General features: G+C 31.4%; 1 protein-coding gene across 1 annotated transcript in view; it reads right to left on the reverse strand.

Moving 5' to 3' along the window:
- LOC139520786 (leucine-rich repeat-containing protein 15-like) overlaps nucleotides 1–20,385 on the reverse strand; it is a 67,665-nt gene extending 47,280 nt beyond the window's left edge. Inside the window, exons 1-5 of the mRNA XM_071313729.1 lie at nucleotides 20,346–20,385; nucleotides 15,712–15,763; nucleotides 13,279–13,454; nucleotides 2,724–2,795; nucleotides 1,039–1,110 (exon numbers count right to left, since the gene is read on the reverse strand). Coding sequence (XP_071169830.1) covers nucleotides 1,039–1,110; nucleotides 2,724–2,795; nucleotides 13,279–13,454; nucleotides 15,712–15,726 — 335 coding nt within the window. The 5' untranslated portion in view covers nucleotides 15,727–15,763; nucleotides 20,346–20,385. The remainder of the gene's footprint in view (nucleotides 1–1,038; nucleotides 1,111–2,723; nucleotides 2,796–13,278; nucleotides 13,455–15,711; nucleotides 15,764–20,345) is intronic.
- Between the last annotated feature and the right edge of the window lie 409 nt (nucleotides 20,386–20,794).

Genomic DNA, 20,794 nt, shown 5'->3' on the forward strand with positions numbered 1-20,794 from the left:
AATTGGCAAAATCAAAAGCTCAAACACATCAAACAAATGGAAAACAGCTGTCATATTCCTGACTTGGCACAGGCATTTGCTAATTAAGAAAATGATGAATTTAACCTGGTTTTAAAGCAAACTAAACCTCTCACTTGTACGACAGTCGCATAAAATTCCATTATATTGACAATAATCTCTGAACAAAACAAACAGACATAATGTCAAAAATGTAAAACATTGGGGTACAGCAGTCAACATTGTGTGATAATCTCAATCACTATAAAAACAAACTATAAAAATATGGCACAACGTCAACATCTAGATTCTACACATCAAGTCCATCATGTATTATTTGTGAAGTTGAAACGGATTACTTTTTTTTTAAGTCTTGGTATCTTCCCATGAACTTTTTTTTCAAAAAAAAAGAAAAAGACCTTATTAGACATGACCCTAGTTATCAACAATTTGCTCAGACACTGTTGACGTACGTTTTACAAAGTCTGGGTAGTAGCTGAAAGCTCTTGAATACCGAATGAGTTGGGAAATGTATATCCTATATGCAAGTGAAGTTGGTGTATTGCTACTGAGGCGGGGGAAAGTGATGATTTCAAAACTAAGATCGTCTCATTTGTCATAAGATTCTGGTACTTTTTAAGAAAACACAAGGCCAACAAAAAATAGAATCTGCCATGTCAATACAAAAACCCAACGAAAAAAATGTCCACACAACACTACACCAAAAAAATATTAAGCAACACAAACTCCATCACAAACGTCTGCTAAACACAGGTGCTCGAAAAGAGTTAACAGTCGTGTTGTTTATTGTAGAAAAACATTCATCGATAAATCGTATTCGGTGAAAAGATGACGGAAGTGTGGCTACAAATTTTGAAACATGTCTGGGGTCTTTAACGTGAGTTAGAAATTGCTACGGGATGACAAATAAAAAAAAACACGTTTTGTTGTGTGTAAAACTGCAAGTTCGTAGTGTTAATCCCTGTTCTTGTGCGTATTTTCAATATTCCAAAGAGAGGAATTAGTTCTTTAAATACTTACAATTTCTGCAAATTTTCTGAATAACGAAAAGCGTTGTCCGATATAACAAATATACCATTATGGTTCAATAGCCTATCAAAATATAATAAACATATACATTCATAACAAGAAATTAAACTTTATTAGAGATAAACGAAATTGTTAAAACATATATCTCATGCCGAGTCATGTGAATATTTGAACAGTTACACATACGATCTTGTATAGATTCACTGATTGATTTACTTACAGTAAGAAGTATGTTCTGTCATACTATGGGTTTACTCTACAAATCCAAACTATGTGATTATGTAAAATAAATATATTATTGATAAATGGGCAGGTTGATATTTTCCGGACACTTCAGTGCACCCCCCCCCCCCACACACACATGTCGAAATTGTTCTCTATTTTTCTTTATAATGCGCATTAAACAAAACAGCAAGACTAAGTGCTTATGTATATTTCGTATATGCATACGGACAGAAATGTATCTATTGAATGATTATATAAATATCAGCTTTTGAAAATTGGTTATGAATGATTTTGATTTTGAATTTGTTTTGTTTAGTGGTCATTTTATTGTTTTCGCTTAAATATTTTTAGTCCAACCTTCAGGTTTTGTTGTAATCTTTCTTTTTCAATCTACTGTATGCTGGATCTAATATCCTTCCTAATGTATTGTCGTATAGGCATCATTTACAAACGTGTAAATAAGTATTGTACACACATGAAGGGGAAGTTAGTATGTATATTAAACATAGTCACTATTGGTATTTTTAGAACGTTGATTAGTATGCCAGCATCTGAGCTAAACAATATATATTATTTGAATATGAAATATAATGATAAAAAACTACCATATAAATAATTTGTGTTTCAAATGTCTTGATCCATATTAAACCATGTCAATGCATTTGAATAATCCATATATGGGTCGTTCATGAATGTTAACATACTAACTATTAGACATATTTTCTTTATTTCACTAGTATTCAAGGCAGTAGACAGAACAAAAACCGAGAAACTAGATTTGATTGGAAATTATATGTGCAAATGTTAGCATATCTCAAGGGTAAATTTGTTGAATAGATATGTTCGTCATCAAGATCAGCTGATTTGGAAAAGATATTTCAGTTTAAATTTTAAGACCTGTGCTGCAATGATTAGTAGATAAAGTTTTCAATAAATGTGGACCAAAATTATGTTTAAAAAAATAACAATGCTGAATGCGTCAAAATTATTCTACTAGATAGAAAAGGTGATGGAATCATTGTAGTAATTAGTGCAAAAAAACTGTGTTTGTAAACAAAGTCATGTAGACGGCCAAAAAATACCGCCTTATCCGATTTTTTTTATGGCTTCAAAAGATGAGGCTACATTTGTACTTTAATGCATGATATTCGAAAGTGTTTACATGCAAACTACACTCAAGTTTCAATATATGAACGGACAACGAGACAGAGTCATTTTCAAAATGTACGAAAGTAGAGGGGCAATAATACTTTTCATAAAAATGAGAGAAGACAATGCTTGAATGACTGCTTTCCAGCTTTCATTGATAGAAAGTTAGTAATTTCGCCCGATCCGTAATAAAAATTTCAATTATTGTTGAATAAGTTGCAGCCTACGCCGAGAATATTACGCATATTAATCATTCGCTTGTTGATCGAACGTGTAACAAAAATAAAAAAAATGTTACTCACAATTCCGTCAGATTTCCTAAGTTTGAAAAATATGCATCCTCAATCTTCGTTAGACTATTGGAGTTCAAGAATCTAGAACACATGGATAGCCACAATTAAATATATAACTATATAATAAATCATTAAAATTGATATAAACTATTTCATATGCTCGCAAATAATGACATTCATCTATTGTATAGCTGTTTAATACTAAACAACATGTTGACCTCTAGTTTTCCTTAGTAATTTGTGTTATTGAGGCGTTATTGTTTGACGTTAACCTCACATCTTATACATTGCGTGGTATTGTTATACATTGCGTGGTATTGTTTTATTAATTACATCCACCATATTGTATTTCCATATGCAATATCTTTAACAGTTTAATTTGATAATTTTTACCTTGTATTCGGTCTAAAATGTTAATATAAAGTAAAAACACAAAAATACTGAACTCCAAGGAAAATTCAAAAAGGAAAATCAAAAATCAAAAGGCAAAATCAAAAGTCCAAACACCTCAAACGAATGGATAACAACTGTCATATTCCTGACTTGGTACAGGCATTTTCTAATGTAGAAAATGGTGGATTGAACCTGGTTTTATAGCAAGCTAAACCTCTCACTTGTATGACAGTCGCATCAAATTCTATTACATTGTCAACGATGCATGAACAAAACAAACATACTCAAAGAGTAAAAATGTCAAAAATAGGGGTACAACAGTCAATATTGTGTTATCATCTTAATATCACTACATAAACAACAAATGTAACAAAGTAGCACAAAAAGGCATACATCAAATTTAACATTCTCATTTTGCTTTTCTTATACGGCTGAATTTCTCTATGTAAAGTCTACCCATAAATGAAAGAAGGTTTTCATTACTGGTGTAAAATTGCGCGTTTGAAATTCGCACAGGTAGACATAAAAATAATTTTGTCGTATGACGGCATACATAAATGCAGACTCACGTAAAGTAGATATAACAAAAAACAGACTTACAGTAAAAATAATAAATAAAATAATGGTGTGGTTCAAAGTATGACCGGACACATAAGTACAGTTTCACGTCAAATACGGCTGAATTTATCTATGTAAAGTCTACCCATAAATGATAGAAGGTTTTCATTACTGGTGTAAAATTGCGCGTTTGAAATTCGCACAGGTAGACATAAAAATAATTTTGTCGTATGACGGCATACATAAATGCAGACTCACGTAAAGTAGATATAACAAAAACCAGATTTAACAGTAAAAGTAATAATAATAAATAAAATAATGGTGTGGTTCAAAGTATGACGGGATACATAAGTACAGTTTCACGTCAAATGTATATCATAAAAAACAGACTAAACAGAAAAAGTAGTCTTATTGAATAAAATAGTTCAGTCATTCATAGTATGTCAAGATCCTTAAGTAAAAGTAATATCAATAAATGAAATAATTTTGCCGTTCAAAGTATGTGGTTTTACGTAACCACAGAGTCACTTCTAATGAATATCTAAAAAAGACATATAAAAGAATACTATAATACGTAATTAAGATGATAACAAACGTCAGTACGCAAAATCTATACTTCAAGACCATCTTGTATTATGTGTGAAGTTGATACGGAATATTTATCAACCAATATGTGTATTATTTGTTTCACAATTACTAGAAAATAAAACAAAAATTCTCTCACAATAGATTTACATACAACTTATATCGATAACACTAGCTACTTGAATTTTGTGCACGTCCAGCGTTGAATTTAATTGCCAATTTAACTGAATTAAATATAAAAAATATGTCTGTAGATATTATCAACTACATGAATCTTTAGTCGTTCGAGTGCTTATAAGTGAACAATGTGTTATAAAAACTATACTTTGAAGACCCATTGGTGGTCTTCGGCTGTTGTCTGATCTATGGTCGGGTTGTTGTCTCTTTGACACATTCCCCATTTTCATTCTCAATTTTATAGTCAAATCAAATTGAAAATAAATAAATTTTTATTATTCATTAATGAATGGGACAATTTGATAAAAAAAAACTCTTATTCTCATGTTCTCAGGCAGTATATTTTTTTCTATTCTTATTATTCAGTTTTGATACTATATAGATATAGGAAGATGTAGTGTGAGTGCCAATGAGACAACTCTTCATCCAAATAACAATTTATAAAAGTAAACCATTATAGGTCAATGTACGGCCTTCAACACGGAGCCTTGGCTCACACCGAACAAAAAGCTATAAAGGCCCCAAAATTACTAGTGAAAAACCATTCAAACGGGAAAACCAACGGTCTTATCTATATGAAAAAACGAGAAACGAGAAACACGTATAAATTACATAAACAAACGACAACTACTGTACATCAGATTCCTGACTTAGGACAGGTGCAAACATTTGCAGCGAAATTGAAAGTGTTAATGGTACCACACCTTCTCCCTTTTTCTGAAACAATAGCATAACGTCACAACATAGAAAACCACATGATAAAATATCAATTGGAAGGCTAAAGTCAATCAAAAACATAAATTAACACACTATGCATAGGGGGAGGGTTGAGATCTCACAAACATGTTTAACCCCGCCGCATTTTTGCGCCTGTCCCAAGTCAGGAGCCTCTGGCCTTTGTTAGTCTTGTATTATTTTAATTTTAGTTTCTTGTGTACAATTTGGAAATTAGTATGGCGTTCATTATCACTGGACTAGTATATATTTGTTTAGGGGCCAACTGAAGGACGCCTCCGGGTGCGGGAATTTCTCGCTACATTGAAGACCTGTTGGTGACCCTCTGCTGTTGTTTTTTATTTGGTCGGGTTGTTGTCTCTTTGACACATTCCCCATTTCCATTCTCAATTTTACTGAATACCTAGATTCATAATTCGGATAGAATTTTCTCAAACATTGTTTACAATCAGTTACGCCAAATTCTGTTACAGAAGTAACGAGAGCAAAACGTTTGTAATCATTCTGTGATTGACTCAAGCGCATACTACAGTGATTTCTTTGTTCTTCTAAGTATTGCATTTCTTCATTTTGATTTCATATTTTGAATTTCTAATTACTGCTTCATATCTTCGAAAACGATAATTGTTGCAATTGGTTTCTCGGCATCATCGTTGTGCTAATATAGATATAAATATGGTGTAAAACTCAATTCTACGATGAAGTTTCTTGATATTACACACCAACAATTGAAAGCAACCTAAAAATGTCCTTTGAAGCCTGATTCTACGATCAGTAACATGGTTACCATTTTTATTGATGTTGGGGGTGGAAAAGTTAAAAGATGGTCCAGTCATCACTGAGAAGAAATTATCTATCGTTTTAATTCCAGATAGTTTTTCTTTCGAAGACAGTTGGTGCAATAAAAAACACTATTTAACTCAAGACAAATACAATGGAAAGGTAGTCAAAATAGTAACTTAAACTAAAGACATATAGAATGGAAAATAGTATTTATACAAAAGTAAACGATTAAGTGAGACTTCACCAGCATGTTATTTGTCTTGCAAATGGGCGGACATAAGGGTTCAAAAACGGAATATCCTCTTCTACTTGACACTGTTAGACATAAAGTAAATGCAGCCGTCTGAAATGTAGGCAGTATGTTTAGGAATATTAAATGAAAGAAAGATCTTAAATAGTGCCAGGATATGCAAACCAAATTCATATAACACATATGACAGGGGACAGGGGACACATGATTAACAAACATAAATTCTCTATGGAATGATACAATTTGATCAGTCTCTTTGACACATTCCTCATTTCCATTCTCAATTTAATTACTTGTTCGATTATTAAATGTGAGTTAAGAATGTGAGCGAGAAGGAGAAAAATTTTGACGCGAAATTAAATAATACTGTTATGATAGAAAAAATAGCATAATGAATATAAGGAACTTATTTCAACACGAGATATGCCATGTCAGTCTACAAGGTGATATATGACTAGTGTTGTTTTTTGCATGTTAGTTAGTACGAGTATACCATTTCTGTCGTGTTTGTAATGCACTTGATTGAAACTATCAAATACTACTCAACGATACGGAAAAAGAAACTTAAACTTATGTTATTTCGACATTAATTTAAATAGTAAGCCAAGTGATTGGACATGATCATCTTCATTATTCTGTGCAGTTACCCATCACTGGCTTTAAAATGTTTATGTTTTAAAAGCGTTCATAATAAAGATACATCCAGAAAAGCATTTATAATAATCAAACTTTATAAAGCTTATTTTTTCATTCACAGATGTACCATATGTGCGAACGACCTTCATAAACCATGCAATGTGCAGACTTTTACTCAACAAAGGAAACAAATATTTAATTGTCGTGTTCATTAGATATGCATGGTCATTATTATCAGTTAAAGCAAATGCATGACATAATCTGAGGACTAATTTAGAACATTGTTTGAAACAAAGAAGGAAAGAACTGCTATGGGTTGATCATCTAAAAGTGTTTATCAACGGAAGTTCAAGTGTGCAGGATAAGAGCGGTTACATGATAAATCCCGTGACTTAGAGGATTCCTGGCGATATTATAATAATCGAAGGCTGCATTCAAACATATAAACCCAAAAAGAAAGTACAGGAATATTTCAGAAAGAAAAGCAACAACAAAAAGAAAATCTGTGTTTCTAATGGAGGGATGTATGTCCTGATTAATACATCATATGGGTTTCAGGACTAGACGAAGAATCCATCTGGAATTTTGTTTTCGTTTCCCGCACTATATGAACAAGTTTTAAAAAATATATATATATTATATATAACCTTACAGTGCAAACAAACGTTAAGCTATGAAAAAGGGAAACTATTTCAGTAAATATTGAATGACTTCATAGGAATAAATGGTTTCGACTCATTGATAATACCGCCAGCACTGTTTCCAACACTCTAGACTACTTGACCACATAGACTGAATAAAAATTCAGCTTTCGGTCTTGTATATAGCCCTGTCTTAGAAACATTTGAGAAAGCAGTATTCCTCGTTCAACAAAATCAACGTACTTTGAGCTAGCTCTAAAGTAACGTATTAATTGAGACACATATGCTGGTGCCGCTAGGATGTTGCTAAACAGAAATGGAAAGTTGACTATAGGAAAATTAAAATCATCGCGTTTGTCATAAATTTAGGAATTCAACCTACCATCAGTAGTTATTTCGAGAAAAAGGTCTAAATATGAAGCAGATTTATCTGTGTAAGCAGTATCTTTAATTTCAAGTTCACTTGGATATACTAAATGTAAGTTATCACTGAATCTTTTATTATTAAGAGACAGTACATCATCAATATACCGAAAGGTGAAATTAAAAGACTGGGCTAATTTCTTTTCTCATTTGAAGCCCTTGGATAAATTCTGCTTCATAGGAATATAAAAACAAATCGGCAAATAGAGGAGCACAATTTGTACCCATTTGGGATTCCAATAGTCTGTTGGAACATACCCAATATCATTTGCGAAACGGTTATTCCATAACGGTCAACCAACTCGTGATGGCGTCCGTAAAATTTACGAAGGGATGATTTCAATTTCACAATTTGGAACTCTTGGTTTAATAGCTTCCTTGTCAGCAGCAACCCTCTATCAAGAAAATCATGATAGGAAATGCAAGCACGGGAATATCGTATCAATTGGGAGATATATACCCCGTATGCAGGTGCTGCTGCAATGTTGCTACTTAGAAAATGGAAAGTTTCTTCTTAAACTTAATTCACATAAATCTTATTGTTCTCAAACTCAATCATTTGTAAATACAGAATTCTGACTAGATGTAACTTGTTAAGTTAATTAAGTATTCGTAAGACTACTCTTTCTTCACCAAATACTTTCTTTCTTTATAAAAACTGAAATACAAATGTATATGCATGACTCGTATATCTTTACAATCCGTAAGAGATTCCGCGGATTCCCTCTGTCTCACTGTGTCGATTGCTGTTGTCAGTGTAAAAGTGTAATATTGAAATAATGGGAATTCATTTATCAGTATAATACAGAATTTAAAAATCCAAAAAAAATCTTTAGATATAATTTTTGGTCTTGAAGATTAGCCGTTGTAAGTCAAAGAGTCATAACAATCCATGAAGGTTTACAAAAAAGTTAAATAAAAAAAAATACTGACTCCGAGGAAAAAAAAGGAAAATCCCTAATCAAATTACAAAATCGAAAGCACATACACATCAAACAAATGAATAACAACTGTCAATACTGTGTTTGTATTATCTTTCATTTTTGCTGGTGTGTTATGTATATGCGAATTTTTGTGTTTCTTTGGTTCTTATAACGTGATAGCTCTGTACTTTAAAAGATCCCGACTATTTCTGAAATTAATTCTAACATACTTTTGATTTTTTAACCCTGTATGGAAACATTCCCGGTGTGAAATTATAAAATTGTTTTGTATAAACATTGAACGACAAAATTTTGTCCTATGTGACGTATAAATTTTCTGACGTCAGACACGCGACGCAATGAATGTGTTCTTAATTTGATAGATGCTTGTGTGCTTTTTTGTAAAATTGTTTGTTTTAAGATTGTAACACAGTGGTGACTGCTGTACCCATATTTGGACTATTTTATCTATTATGTCACGCATCGTTGTAAATATAACGGAATTTGATGAGACTGTCGTACAAGTGAGAGGTTCAGCGCTATAAAACCAGGTTCAATCCACCATTTTCTACATTTGAAAATGCTTGTACCTAGTCAGGAATGTGACAGTTGTTGTCCATTCGTTTGTCATTTGATCTTGCATGTGGTTAAGGACTTTCCGATTGCATTTTCCTCGGAGTTCAATATTTTTGTGATTTAATTTTTTTCATATACAAAATCATGTCAAAAACATTTAATTGAATCTGAATGTTTACTGTAAAATTTGATTTTTTGATTTTTGGTGTTTGAACGCAACTTTCAAGCCCCGCATTTAGGCTTTTTCGTGGTGGCTAGTTTTTATTGGCGGAGGAAGCGGTTTCGATGTTTCCCTCAGTTTTAGTTTCTGACCAAGAATTATTTTCTCTTGATCGATTTGTGACTTTTGCATAGAGGTATACTAGTGTTTCCTTTATCAATTGATGTATAAAAAGCCTTAATCTAAGACTAATTATGAATGTTTACTGCAAAACCAAATTAATTGATATAAGAAGATGAGGTATGAGTGTCAATGAGACAACTCTCCATCCAATAACTAAATTAATCAGTAAAATATGAAAAAAATGAAATAAATAATAATTTTCAAAATTCTGCTCTTACTGTATTTTAGTGAAACAAGTGTTTGTCAAAAAATCATAAATTCAATGTAGGTTTGCCATAGTTTGATGTCTGAAAAACAACAAATGACTGAATCGAAAGGTTGACGTCAACGATGCCGTAATTGAAATGAAATGTATTTTGTTTTACATTTGCAAATGAACAGATGTAGCGATTTAATATTTAAATTTTCTTATTCTTGTAGAGATATTTGACAAGCCTTACATTTTTTTGTTTCAAAAACGTTTAATTTAGCCTTATAATGGTTTATTACAAAAAAGAGAATCATTTAAGCCAATTAATACACATACCAAAGCATTTGTCAAAGTTGCATACATTGAATCTATATATAAAAAATATTGTTATTTTGCATAGATAAGGACAATTAGGAGAATAAATTATTTCTTATATGTACGTGTTTGTGTTTAGAGCCGTCTGTTTTTTTCGAGTGCGCCCATGTTTCATCGAATGAGAAACAAAAATCCCATGACAAGCATGTAAGCTGTCAATATATAACTACGAAAGCCGAGAAGGATCATTCATAATTCATAATTCAAAATTCAAAATTCAAAACTCGCAAATCAAGAAAGATAATCCTGTTTTATTGCAGTTGAAATCAAAACACACCAAATAATGTCTTAATCTGATCAATTGATCTGATAAAACATACCGTAGATTATTAATATAATTGTGCACAGACAAACACTATAACACTTTTCAAAGGATATGTGCCGACAGTATGTCAGACAAGTGAAACATTTCTTGTTATCACTGTTACTCCGGGAGAGAGAGATATCGAGTGTCACTTCAATCCTTATTCGATTGTTTTTTTTCTTTAGACACATACAATTATATTATAATACTTCTTCTTTTCATGACTTTCGAATCTTTCATAATATAAAAATAAGAAGATGTGGTATGATTGCCAATGACACAACTCTCCACAAGAGACTAAATGACTCAGAAATTAACAACTATAGGTCACCATACGGCCTTCATCAATGAGTAAAAACCCATACCACATAGTCAGCTATAAAAGGCACCAAAATGACAAATGTCAAACAATTCAAACGAAAAAAAAAATTTGATATACAGCAAAAACGACAACCACCGAATTACAGGCTCCTGATTTGGGACAGGCACATACAGAATGTGCACAATTTATGCTGTAAGAAATTAAGCATTTCGCATTGTGTCCGAAAAGACCAAATGTCTTTCATTATAGAGGATTAACATACTATATTTGATTGTAATGTAAACTTTCAACTATTTTTTTTTTAAATGATTATTTATTAATTTATTTCTATTATTTCTTTAACCCGAAACCGCCTTTGAAAATGGTGAAAATGTTTTGCAATGTTCCTGGATATCAATCTTACCCAGGGTGTTCGAATTTTTTCATTGCTGTCATTGGGAAATCGAGTGTCAAAATATTACCTTCTAAGTAAACACTGAAAACTTGATCTTTCAATGTTGGTTCTGTTTAAGCAAAGACACTATAAGTTAGAAATTCACAAGAAAACTTTCTGGTAGTAACAATAAAAAAAGATTTGCACTAAAAAACAACATTTCCAAAGAAAGTTATCATAGATTTGCACTAAAAAACAACATTTCCAAAGAAAGTTATCATTTCCCTCCTAAAATAGCAATTAAACGACGATTACAACAGACTACAGAAATTTTGTGTATAATAAAGATAAAAAAAAAAGAAGCTTCTTGTCAAATTAGGTGAAAATACTCCATATGCGAATAAATTCCTGAAGTACCAGCTTTAATTTATGTTTTTATCGGCAATATACCTCTCTGGAACATGTTAATTATCCGCATATGTATCATATGTACATTTTGGTTCAGTGGTGCAAATGGCATTTGAAGCAGTCCTCTTTTTCATATAATGACATCGAGGTTTTATATGATTTGCTATGTGGTATGGGGTTTGCTCATTGTTGAAGTGGTAATAAGCATTGTATGTAACTTTCAAAACATTTGGTTGAGGCAAATAAAGTCAGAGTTGTTTTTGAATTTTTTCCAGATTCATGTATTCGGAATCCTTTGGTTTAATCCATGTAGTGTTATTAAAAAAAATCCCCGCTAACCCCTACTTTTCTTTTCATCATTTAATTACATATAGTTTAAAAAGCCTATAAAATCCTTGTTATTTTTTCATTTTTTTTAAAGAAAAAGGGTGCCAATGTTTAATGTATGAAAAGTCTAGAGAGAAGTATATCCTGCCAAATCTTAAATGGATTATATCTCGAAAACAAGCACACGGACCCTTAACTTTTTTTTCTGCTATTTCAGTTGTTTTATTATATACTATCAATTTATAACAGTCTTTTAAAAAGCCTTAATATAAAAGGTAGGTCCTGTAAATTAATGATCATTAATCGTCAACTTAGGTTATTTAAATCTATATCAATGAATCTGAAATAACGATACCATTCAGGAATTGACATTGAGGGTCGATTGACATCTAAAACTTTACGAAAAAGCGATGATGTCAATTTTTCCATTGTGAACGTTCCATTCAGTGAAGCGACTTTCCAGCTGTAGTAGAATAGAGATCGGGTTTCCTTTCCTATTTTCTTGATAGAGGGTTGCTACTTGCAAGGACGCTGTGTTACCAAGGGTTTCAAATGGTAAAGTTGGATGTATCTCTATGAAGGTTTAACGGACCCTTTACCTTGTTTCAATGGGTTCGTGTTCTGAATAAACTTTCTAAAATAGCTTTTAGTAGTATATTAAAGTGTAAAGTGCGATCTTTTTTGGCTTTCGTAAGCGCGGGGAATCATGATAGATTAATGTAGGATTTTTGAGTTTTGAATTTTGAATTTTGAATTTTGAATGATCCTTGTCGGCTTTCATATATAATTACTCTTTATGCGAGCACATACATATCGTATTAATCTGAATAGTAAAGTATTGTTCGACCGATTTTGATTCTTTAAATGTTGTGTTGTTACACAACTGCCCCAGGTAAGTGGAGAGATGATCACTCACAAATCTTTTTTTATTGTGGCCCGTCACATTTTTTATGTGCCTGTCCTAAATCACAGTTCTGTAGTCGGGTTACTGTCTGTTTTATATGTTTTTCGTAAATTGTTTTGTAATAAATCATACTGTTAGTTTTCTCAATTAAATTGTTTCATATATTTTTTTTTATGTATCATGGGCAGACACGTTTATGTCGTAAACGGTATGGTTTTATTTCATTTCCGGTTGTCCCCTTATTTTTATATTGAAAACCCGAAGCCATTTTCTTTACTGCCGATCAACCTTAATATCAAATTAAAAAAAAATTATTTGGTGATGTAAATTAGACTCACAGTAGGTAGGTATCATTTGGCAGGTTTAGCGGAATACTTTGTAAAGCTTTATTATTGCATTGCACATTTCTACCATTTGTAGTCGAATGACACGAACATTGCACTGGACAGCTATTCACATTTTCTGTGCTTATAACAACCACCCATAAGATCAAAATAAACCTTTGTACATACAACTGCAATAAAAAAAAAAATCAAATAAATACAATTTCCATGAAAGTATGTTTGTTGCAATACGAAATACTGTTTAGATTTTATGTTATTTGATACATCAAATTAAAAATAATTGTAAATATTTGAAAAGATAAGTTTTACTATGAGACTAATGTATTTCGACTTTCTTGTTATAGAAAATTCTAAATCTTTACGAATTTTTTACTTATATATTATTTTCTTCCCATACTTATAGAGTGGGGCGCTCATTTTTGCCATATATCTTTCCATGTTTTCTACAGTTTATGTTCAGGTCTATATGTTTTTGAAGTAAACTGATATTTCTATATGAAGATAACTTCAAATGCAAAATATTCCTAAGCTTGAAAACGTGTTGTTTGAAAATAATTCCCTGAAAAGTTAGATTTAAGGGTGTTTGAAATTTACTGAATGTTTTGTCCAAGGTGGACACATATTCGCGGTTTTTACACAACTATCTAACACGAAATAACTGCAGCTTTAAGCAATATTATCAAATCAATATCATTATAGATAAATAGCAGACATTTCAAAGGTTTTAAGAACTGAAATTAAGGGCAATTGGTATAAAAGATACTAAGAAATACTTCTTTGATATCGTGTTTTTCATTTATGACATTTGCCGAAATCTTTATCTATTTTTCGGTCCTTTGTGGTTGGTGCTGCAATTTTGTTTCAGTTTAAAAATTGATCATATTTGTTATAAAAATATTGTTAACCGGAATATTTCTTTCATTTTTACCATCCTTTGAAGCTTAGTTTTACACCTCAAAATCATAAAACGGCGAAATTGTGTCCCCGGCGAATATGAGCTGATATTGTTCAATATCATGCGTATGCAGTGAACTTAACCATGTAATAAAAGAATGCAAAAAAAAGAGCAACGTGAGGAAAACAATAATTGATTCTAAAAAAAACTAATTAAACACACCAAATCATTAAACATTTTTTTATGGAAAAGTGTAACAAATAAACGGGAACAAATGGAAAATATCAAAACAATATCATTGATCTGTCAATTCCATAATTTTGCATGTGTTCCACGTGCTTCTGAGTGAAATGTTTATCAATATAACGATCAGTAAACTTCGGAAGGTTTAGATTTATAGCCCAGTAAATCACTGTCCTTTTTTTTTTTTTTTTATTGTATTGTTTGAAAAAAACCTGTCGAGCTAAATTATCATAGGATTTTGTTCTTGGAAATACAGATTGTACAGATGGACTTTGTCCTTATTTGTCCTTTGTACAGCATGGTTACTTGACATTTTGACTTGTTAACCTGCGATAAGTATTAGATAAAACACAAAGGTAACAAAGAAACAGACCGGTAACAACCGTTGCCGGATAGTTTTTCTGCACGAGTAGTCAGGTCAAAATATCATAAAGGTCAATAACATCTATTTTAGGAGAAAACCAAACCCCCCTCTATTGAAGTTAAATGTCTAATCCCTTAGTGTACTGATGTGAATAGTATCTAACTGGAAATGTTTGAAAAAAGATATTGATGCTAACGTAAATATTTTGTTCAATAAAAAGACAGGAAATAAGTTGGTGAACCAAAAAGTTCAAATCTAATTGAAAGTTAAAGTGCCAATGAACTCACTGATCATTCATAAAAAGTGTCCGTGTAACAACTAAAAAGAGTCCGTGTAACACCCGTTATTAATGTACTGTTTTTCTATAGCTCTGCGGGGGGCAAAGTCGTATAACTTCTCTTACTGATTCTAGAACACAAACACATTAACATCAAAAGCAGACAGGTTAGCTTCCGAATTTAACTTCAAAACTTATCCTGCACAAAGTTTACTTCGACCCCGACATCTATGATTGAACCAAACTTGTTTTATAGTAAATTTTTGGTGTCATTGTTTATCAATATAATCAATAAAGTACCACTAAAAATTTGTTCTGGAAATACAATTATGGCCTGAAATGTCTTAACATTCCTTATAAATATTATAACATATTAATTTAAAATATAACTCAAGGTTATAAGCAAAATCACCAACCTTTACTATTTCAATTCTTTTTAAATGAAGAGTTTAAAAAAAAAGACATTTTGAAGATTGAGCAATATCTATACAAAAAATAATTAACCTTTTACAAATTGTGTTCTTTGAAATATATGAGGAATAATTGATAAATAAAAAGCAAACTTTTGTTTTATTAATCAAACTAATCAATTTGATTTCTGTGCTTCATTGTATAGTAAGAGTATTGAATATAATATTTTATACTTACATGCATGTTCCTCATTTGGTCAATGAATTGTCATTCCATATGGAATAAATATCTACAACACAGGGAAGTATTTATCATATAGATTATATTCTTTTGTGATTCTTTTTTAACAAGGTCTATTTCAGACTGTATAGATGTTTTTGTAATTTTAACAGTCCAACCATATCATTACAATTTTAAATACTTCATTGAATAAAAAAGTCAATGATAAATCATGTTATGTCCTGTATTGCTAATAACAGAATTAAGTAAAAGGAGAATCTCGAACTACTCACAGTTATGTTTTCTTTCTAGATGACAGAATGATTGGATTGGAGGAAGTCCAGTTTTTAAAATCACATATATATTCCAAAATGTATTTACAGAATTGTCAAAATTATTGACAGTGACGAAGGCTATTTGTTCAGCCGGATTATCTGTTAACTCGATTTTATAAAATCATCTCCGTATTTTAACATCTTATATTAGTATCGTTGCGCAAGTCTCTAGACTTATAAATAATATATATTCATATTTATAACAAATCTAAAGGAAAAAATATTTCTTGAACAAATGTCAATATTTTATTTTATTTTCAATATTAACTTATATCCTTCATCAGTAAGATGTCAAATGAATCTTTTCTTGAAATGTGGTAGTAAAACTGAAATAATAGTCTTGATTGTAATACAAATTATTACTGGTAATATTTTATTCTTCAATATTGATGTTTTGGAGGAGGAATAAACTCCTTCACACTGTAAGAGTCCTGTACAGAAGCCTGAGTTACAGGAAACAATTAACGGTAGAGAAAATGAGTGAACCGTTCTGTGTTTTTTTTTATAAATGCTATCAGGGGGAACTACACGTATATATTTATCTAGGGTTGTGACACAGTACATGATGACAATGATGTATAGTGGAAAGTAGGTGATATACCTTTTATATCACCTATTTCGTCAGTCGTAAAAGATGATAATGTTAATTACTATGCCACAACATCAAATTATATGGTAATTAACATTATCACCCTCTTTACGACAGACAAAATAGCTGATCTGATAGGTTAACCATCTACTAAAACCTTGTACTATGTTCCAACCCTAGATAAAGCTAACGAGAAAAGGCATTACATCGACCACTGAAAACTCTATTTTATATAGCCTAGATGGTCGAGGGCGCTGGACACGGTGCAGGCGATGATTTCACGATGTCATATAGGCAAGGGGTTAAATCCCGCTGAGGGAATTGAAGAACCAAAATTTGTTACGTAAATTTGAAAATCAAAAATATTTATTAAAAAACTATATATGTTATCATGTTCATAAAATGTCATATTATCCATAAAACATAAATAATTATTTCTTGTATCTGTATATATGTTCATAAAACCATATAATTGTTTATATCGTCGATACTGCGCAGATAAGGACAACATTATAAAACACTAATTTAGTCGAAAGATTTGCGCTACGGTGCTTATATAAGATGGTAATATATGAAGACGCTGTTGTAAAGTCGTGTTGACAAATATTTCGGCTGCATAAATAGTCTATATCTAATTTAGATATAGTTTAAAATTTAGAATGGAAATGGGGAATGTGTCAAAGAGACAACAACCCGACCATTATGAAGATAACAGCAGAAGGTCACCAACAGGTCTTCGATGCAGCGAGAAATTCCCGCACCCGGAGGCGTCCTTCAGCTGGCCCTTAAACAAATATATATACTAATTCAGTGATAATGAACGCCAAACTAAACTCCAAATTGTACACAAGAAACTAAAATTAAAACTTATACAAGACTAACAAAGGCACGAGGGCCCTCCTTAGTTTGAAGGTTGTATAAAAATTTGTAAAAAAGAAGATATAGTTTTCAAACACATCAACAACAAATACTAAAATCACAAAAATACTGAACTCAGAGAAAAATTCGAAACAGAAAGTCCCCAATCAAATGGCAAAATGACATGATAAAACACATCAAACGAATGGACAGCAATAGTCATATTCCTGACTTGGTACAGGCATTTTCAAATGTAGAAAATGGTGGAGTGAACCTGATTTTATAGCGCTAAACCTCTTACTTGTAGACAATCTAATCAAATTCCGTTATTTTACAACGATGCGTGAATAAATCAATATCGGTAAAATAGTCAAAATATGGTTTAAGGTAGCACGTTAGCATTTGCTTTCCAGAATTTAGATTGCTCTTTTGTGTACCCTACCTAAGTTAATGTATCTAAACAGTGTGATTGGACAAAAAATACAGTATTATCTGAACATACTTTCCCAAACTGAGCGATGAATCAGGTGTAGAAAAATATGAATTATTTTGCATACAGATGAATATGAATTTTTGAGAATTTTTTTAAATTTTGTATTCACTGCATGATAAAGGACCTAAAAGCAATAGTGGCCTTAGGTTTGTCAAAAATAGCAAAAAAAGTAAACGGTCATGATACACATTTAAATTGATTTCTGAATCGTAAAATGAAAGTACTTCAGTTAACTGTTAATGTAGAATTGTTTGAAGGCTATCATTATTTCTTATGGACCATGAAATACTACCGTGCCACCTACAGCAGTCATCACTGTGTTACAATCTCAAAACAAACAAGCGTTTACAAAAAAAACACAAAAAGCATCTATCTAATTAAAAAAAGCACACACATTGTTTCGTCTGTTTTGCGTCAGAAAATGTAAACGTCACAGGAAAAAAAATTGTCGTTAAATGTATATTCAAAACAATTATAATTTTACATGGGGAATGGTGGTATGCAAGGTTAAAAAATCAAAAGTTATGTTAGAAATAATTTCAGATACAGGCCGAGATTGAAAATTATCCAGAAGTTCTTTAAAATTTAAAAGAATCCATATGTGGTTTTACGCGAGTAAAATAATTTTGCAAATGTTAGGAGAAATCTCCGAAGACGCCACCGAGTTTCCATAAATGGAAATAATTATCTGATTCAACCATTGCTTTCAGTATCAACGTTATATACATATGTATTGGTGTATTAGTGGTGTGTTATGAGTTTTTATTTTGTTAATATACATGTACAATTAGCCATCCTACGGCGATTTGTACACGTACAAAGAAAGAAAGAATCATGTACAATCTTAAAAATCTTCAATTTACTATAAATAAGATAAACACGTGATCAGTAACACGGAGTTCTCATTAACGACATATTTGTTTAATTTGGAGGTAGACATTTCAGCAAGTTGTCGGGATTCTTATGGGAACGAAATGTGTGCCTCTTGTCGACCTTTTCTTTTTTCGATATGACATGTATGAGTCGAATTTCATTCAGACACTTGAATTGCCAAAAAGCAAGTAAATTAAAGAAGCCCAATCATTTAATTTCATTCAAATTCAGATATATTTTTATTCTGTTGTTTCCATTAACTATCCAAACTATTTTTTATGGGGTTTCATTAATATATACTCTAGAACCAATATACTAACTTCCCAAATACTACGTGATGGTCTTAACGTATAGATTCTAGGTACTAACGTTGTTGATATTTTCAACCTTTACTGTTTATACATATTTGAACATATATTAATGACGTGAATCGGTATTTATACATCCAGACATTGTGTTTTTGTGCTATGGGCAATTTTGAGTTATATGTTTTTCATTTTTGCTAAATATGTTCTTTGTTTCTTTGTCTAATCTTATTTTGTGTTTCTTTGTCGAAACAGTTATTTGTTTTATAGTGATCAAAATTATATTTCAGTGTTGAATGATGTACCCCAATTTTTGAAGTTTTTACCTATCATGTCTGTTTTGTTTTGCTGACAAATATGTAATGGAAATTCTATGCGACTGTCATACAAATGAGAGTTTTAGCTAGCTATAAAACCATGTTTGATTTGACTAATTTCCACATAACAAAATGCTTGTACCTAGTCAGGAATAGGACATTTGTTTGCCAATCGTTAGATGTGTTTGTGGTTTTTATTTTGCAGTTTGTTTAAGGACTTTCCGTTTTAAATTAATCTTTTTTGTGGTTTGATATTTTTGTTATTCTACTTTTATTGTAAATAAAAGCAACAGTAGTATACCGCTGTTCAGAACTCATAAATCCATGGACAAAAAACAAAATCGGGGTAACAAACTAAAACTAAGGAAAACGCATTAAACATAAGAGAACAACGACACATCATTAAAATGTATCACACACACACTCAAACACAGAAACGGACTAAGCATTAGACAAAATCCTTTGAGAATAACAAATATAACATCAAAACCAAATACATGAATTTGGGATAGATACGTACCGTGACACGTCTTATAGTAATGTGAATTCACACTCAAAAATAAGAGAAAACAAACAACACAGCGGAAACACAACGTTAAAATGTAACACACACAGAAACGAACTATAATACAACAATGGCAAAGTTTAACGTGAAGTCGCCAACCGACACCTAGGCTCAATATGTATACAATATCAATCGTAGAAAACTCAACGGGGGACTATAATCTTATAGGTAATTATGTTATTACAAAGCAGGACTCATATTTACGATATTTCCTTCCTGAATATGAACGTTATATATACTTGCCACTGTACCATAATCATACAATAATCCATCCATTTAACACTTAGAAAAAATATAATGATAACAATTCACTTTACCTGTAAATTATTCAATGCCGAGCCCAAAATAATAATTATTTCGTTTAAACATATTAACATAAATTGTAATTTTACACCATTATATATACTGCAATGTACCTGGTTCCGCATTAAAAATTAAGTTCATTACCTTTATCAGTTTACAGAAAATGTTTATGAGTTTTGAACGTTTTGTTGTTGATTTCTTATAAATCATACAAAGAATTATCTGTTAGATTTACGTTCATTTTTTATCGATCTATTTTTAAAGATTTTTAAAGGTTGATCCAGTTTCGTGATATTGAAATATTAAGATTCTTTCTTATGAATCTTGTACGACTTTACCCCCAGCAGAGCTATAGGAAAACAGTACATTAACGGGTGTAACACAGACTCGTTTTAAGAATAGAGTCACTCCTGCATTTAATTATTTTATAGACCTTTATCGTACACCTTGCGAGGTGAGGTAG

This window comes from Mytilus edulis, chromosome 4 (assembly GCF_963676685.1).
Source record: "Mytilus edulis chromosome 4, xbMytEdul2.2, whole genome shotgun sequence".
NCBI lineage: Eukaryota > Metazoa > Mollusca > Bivalvia > Mytilida > Mytilidae > Mytilus > Mytilus edulis.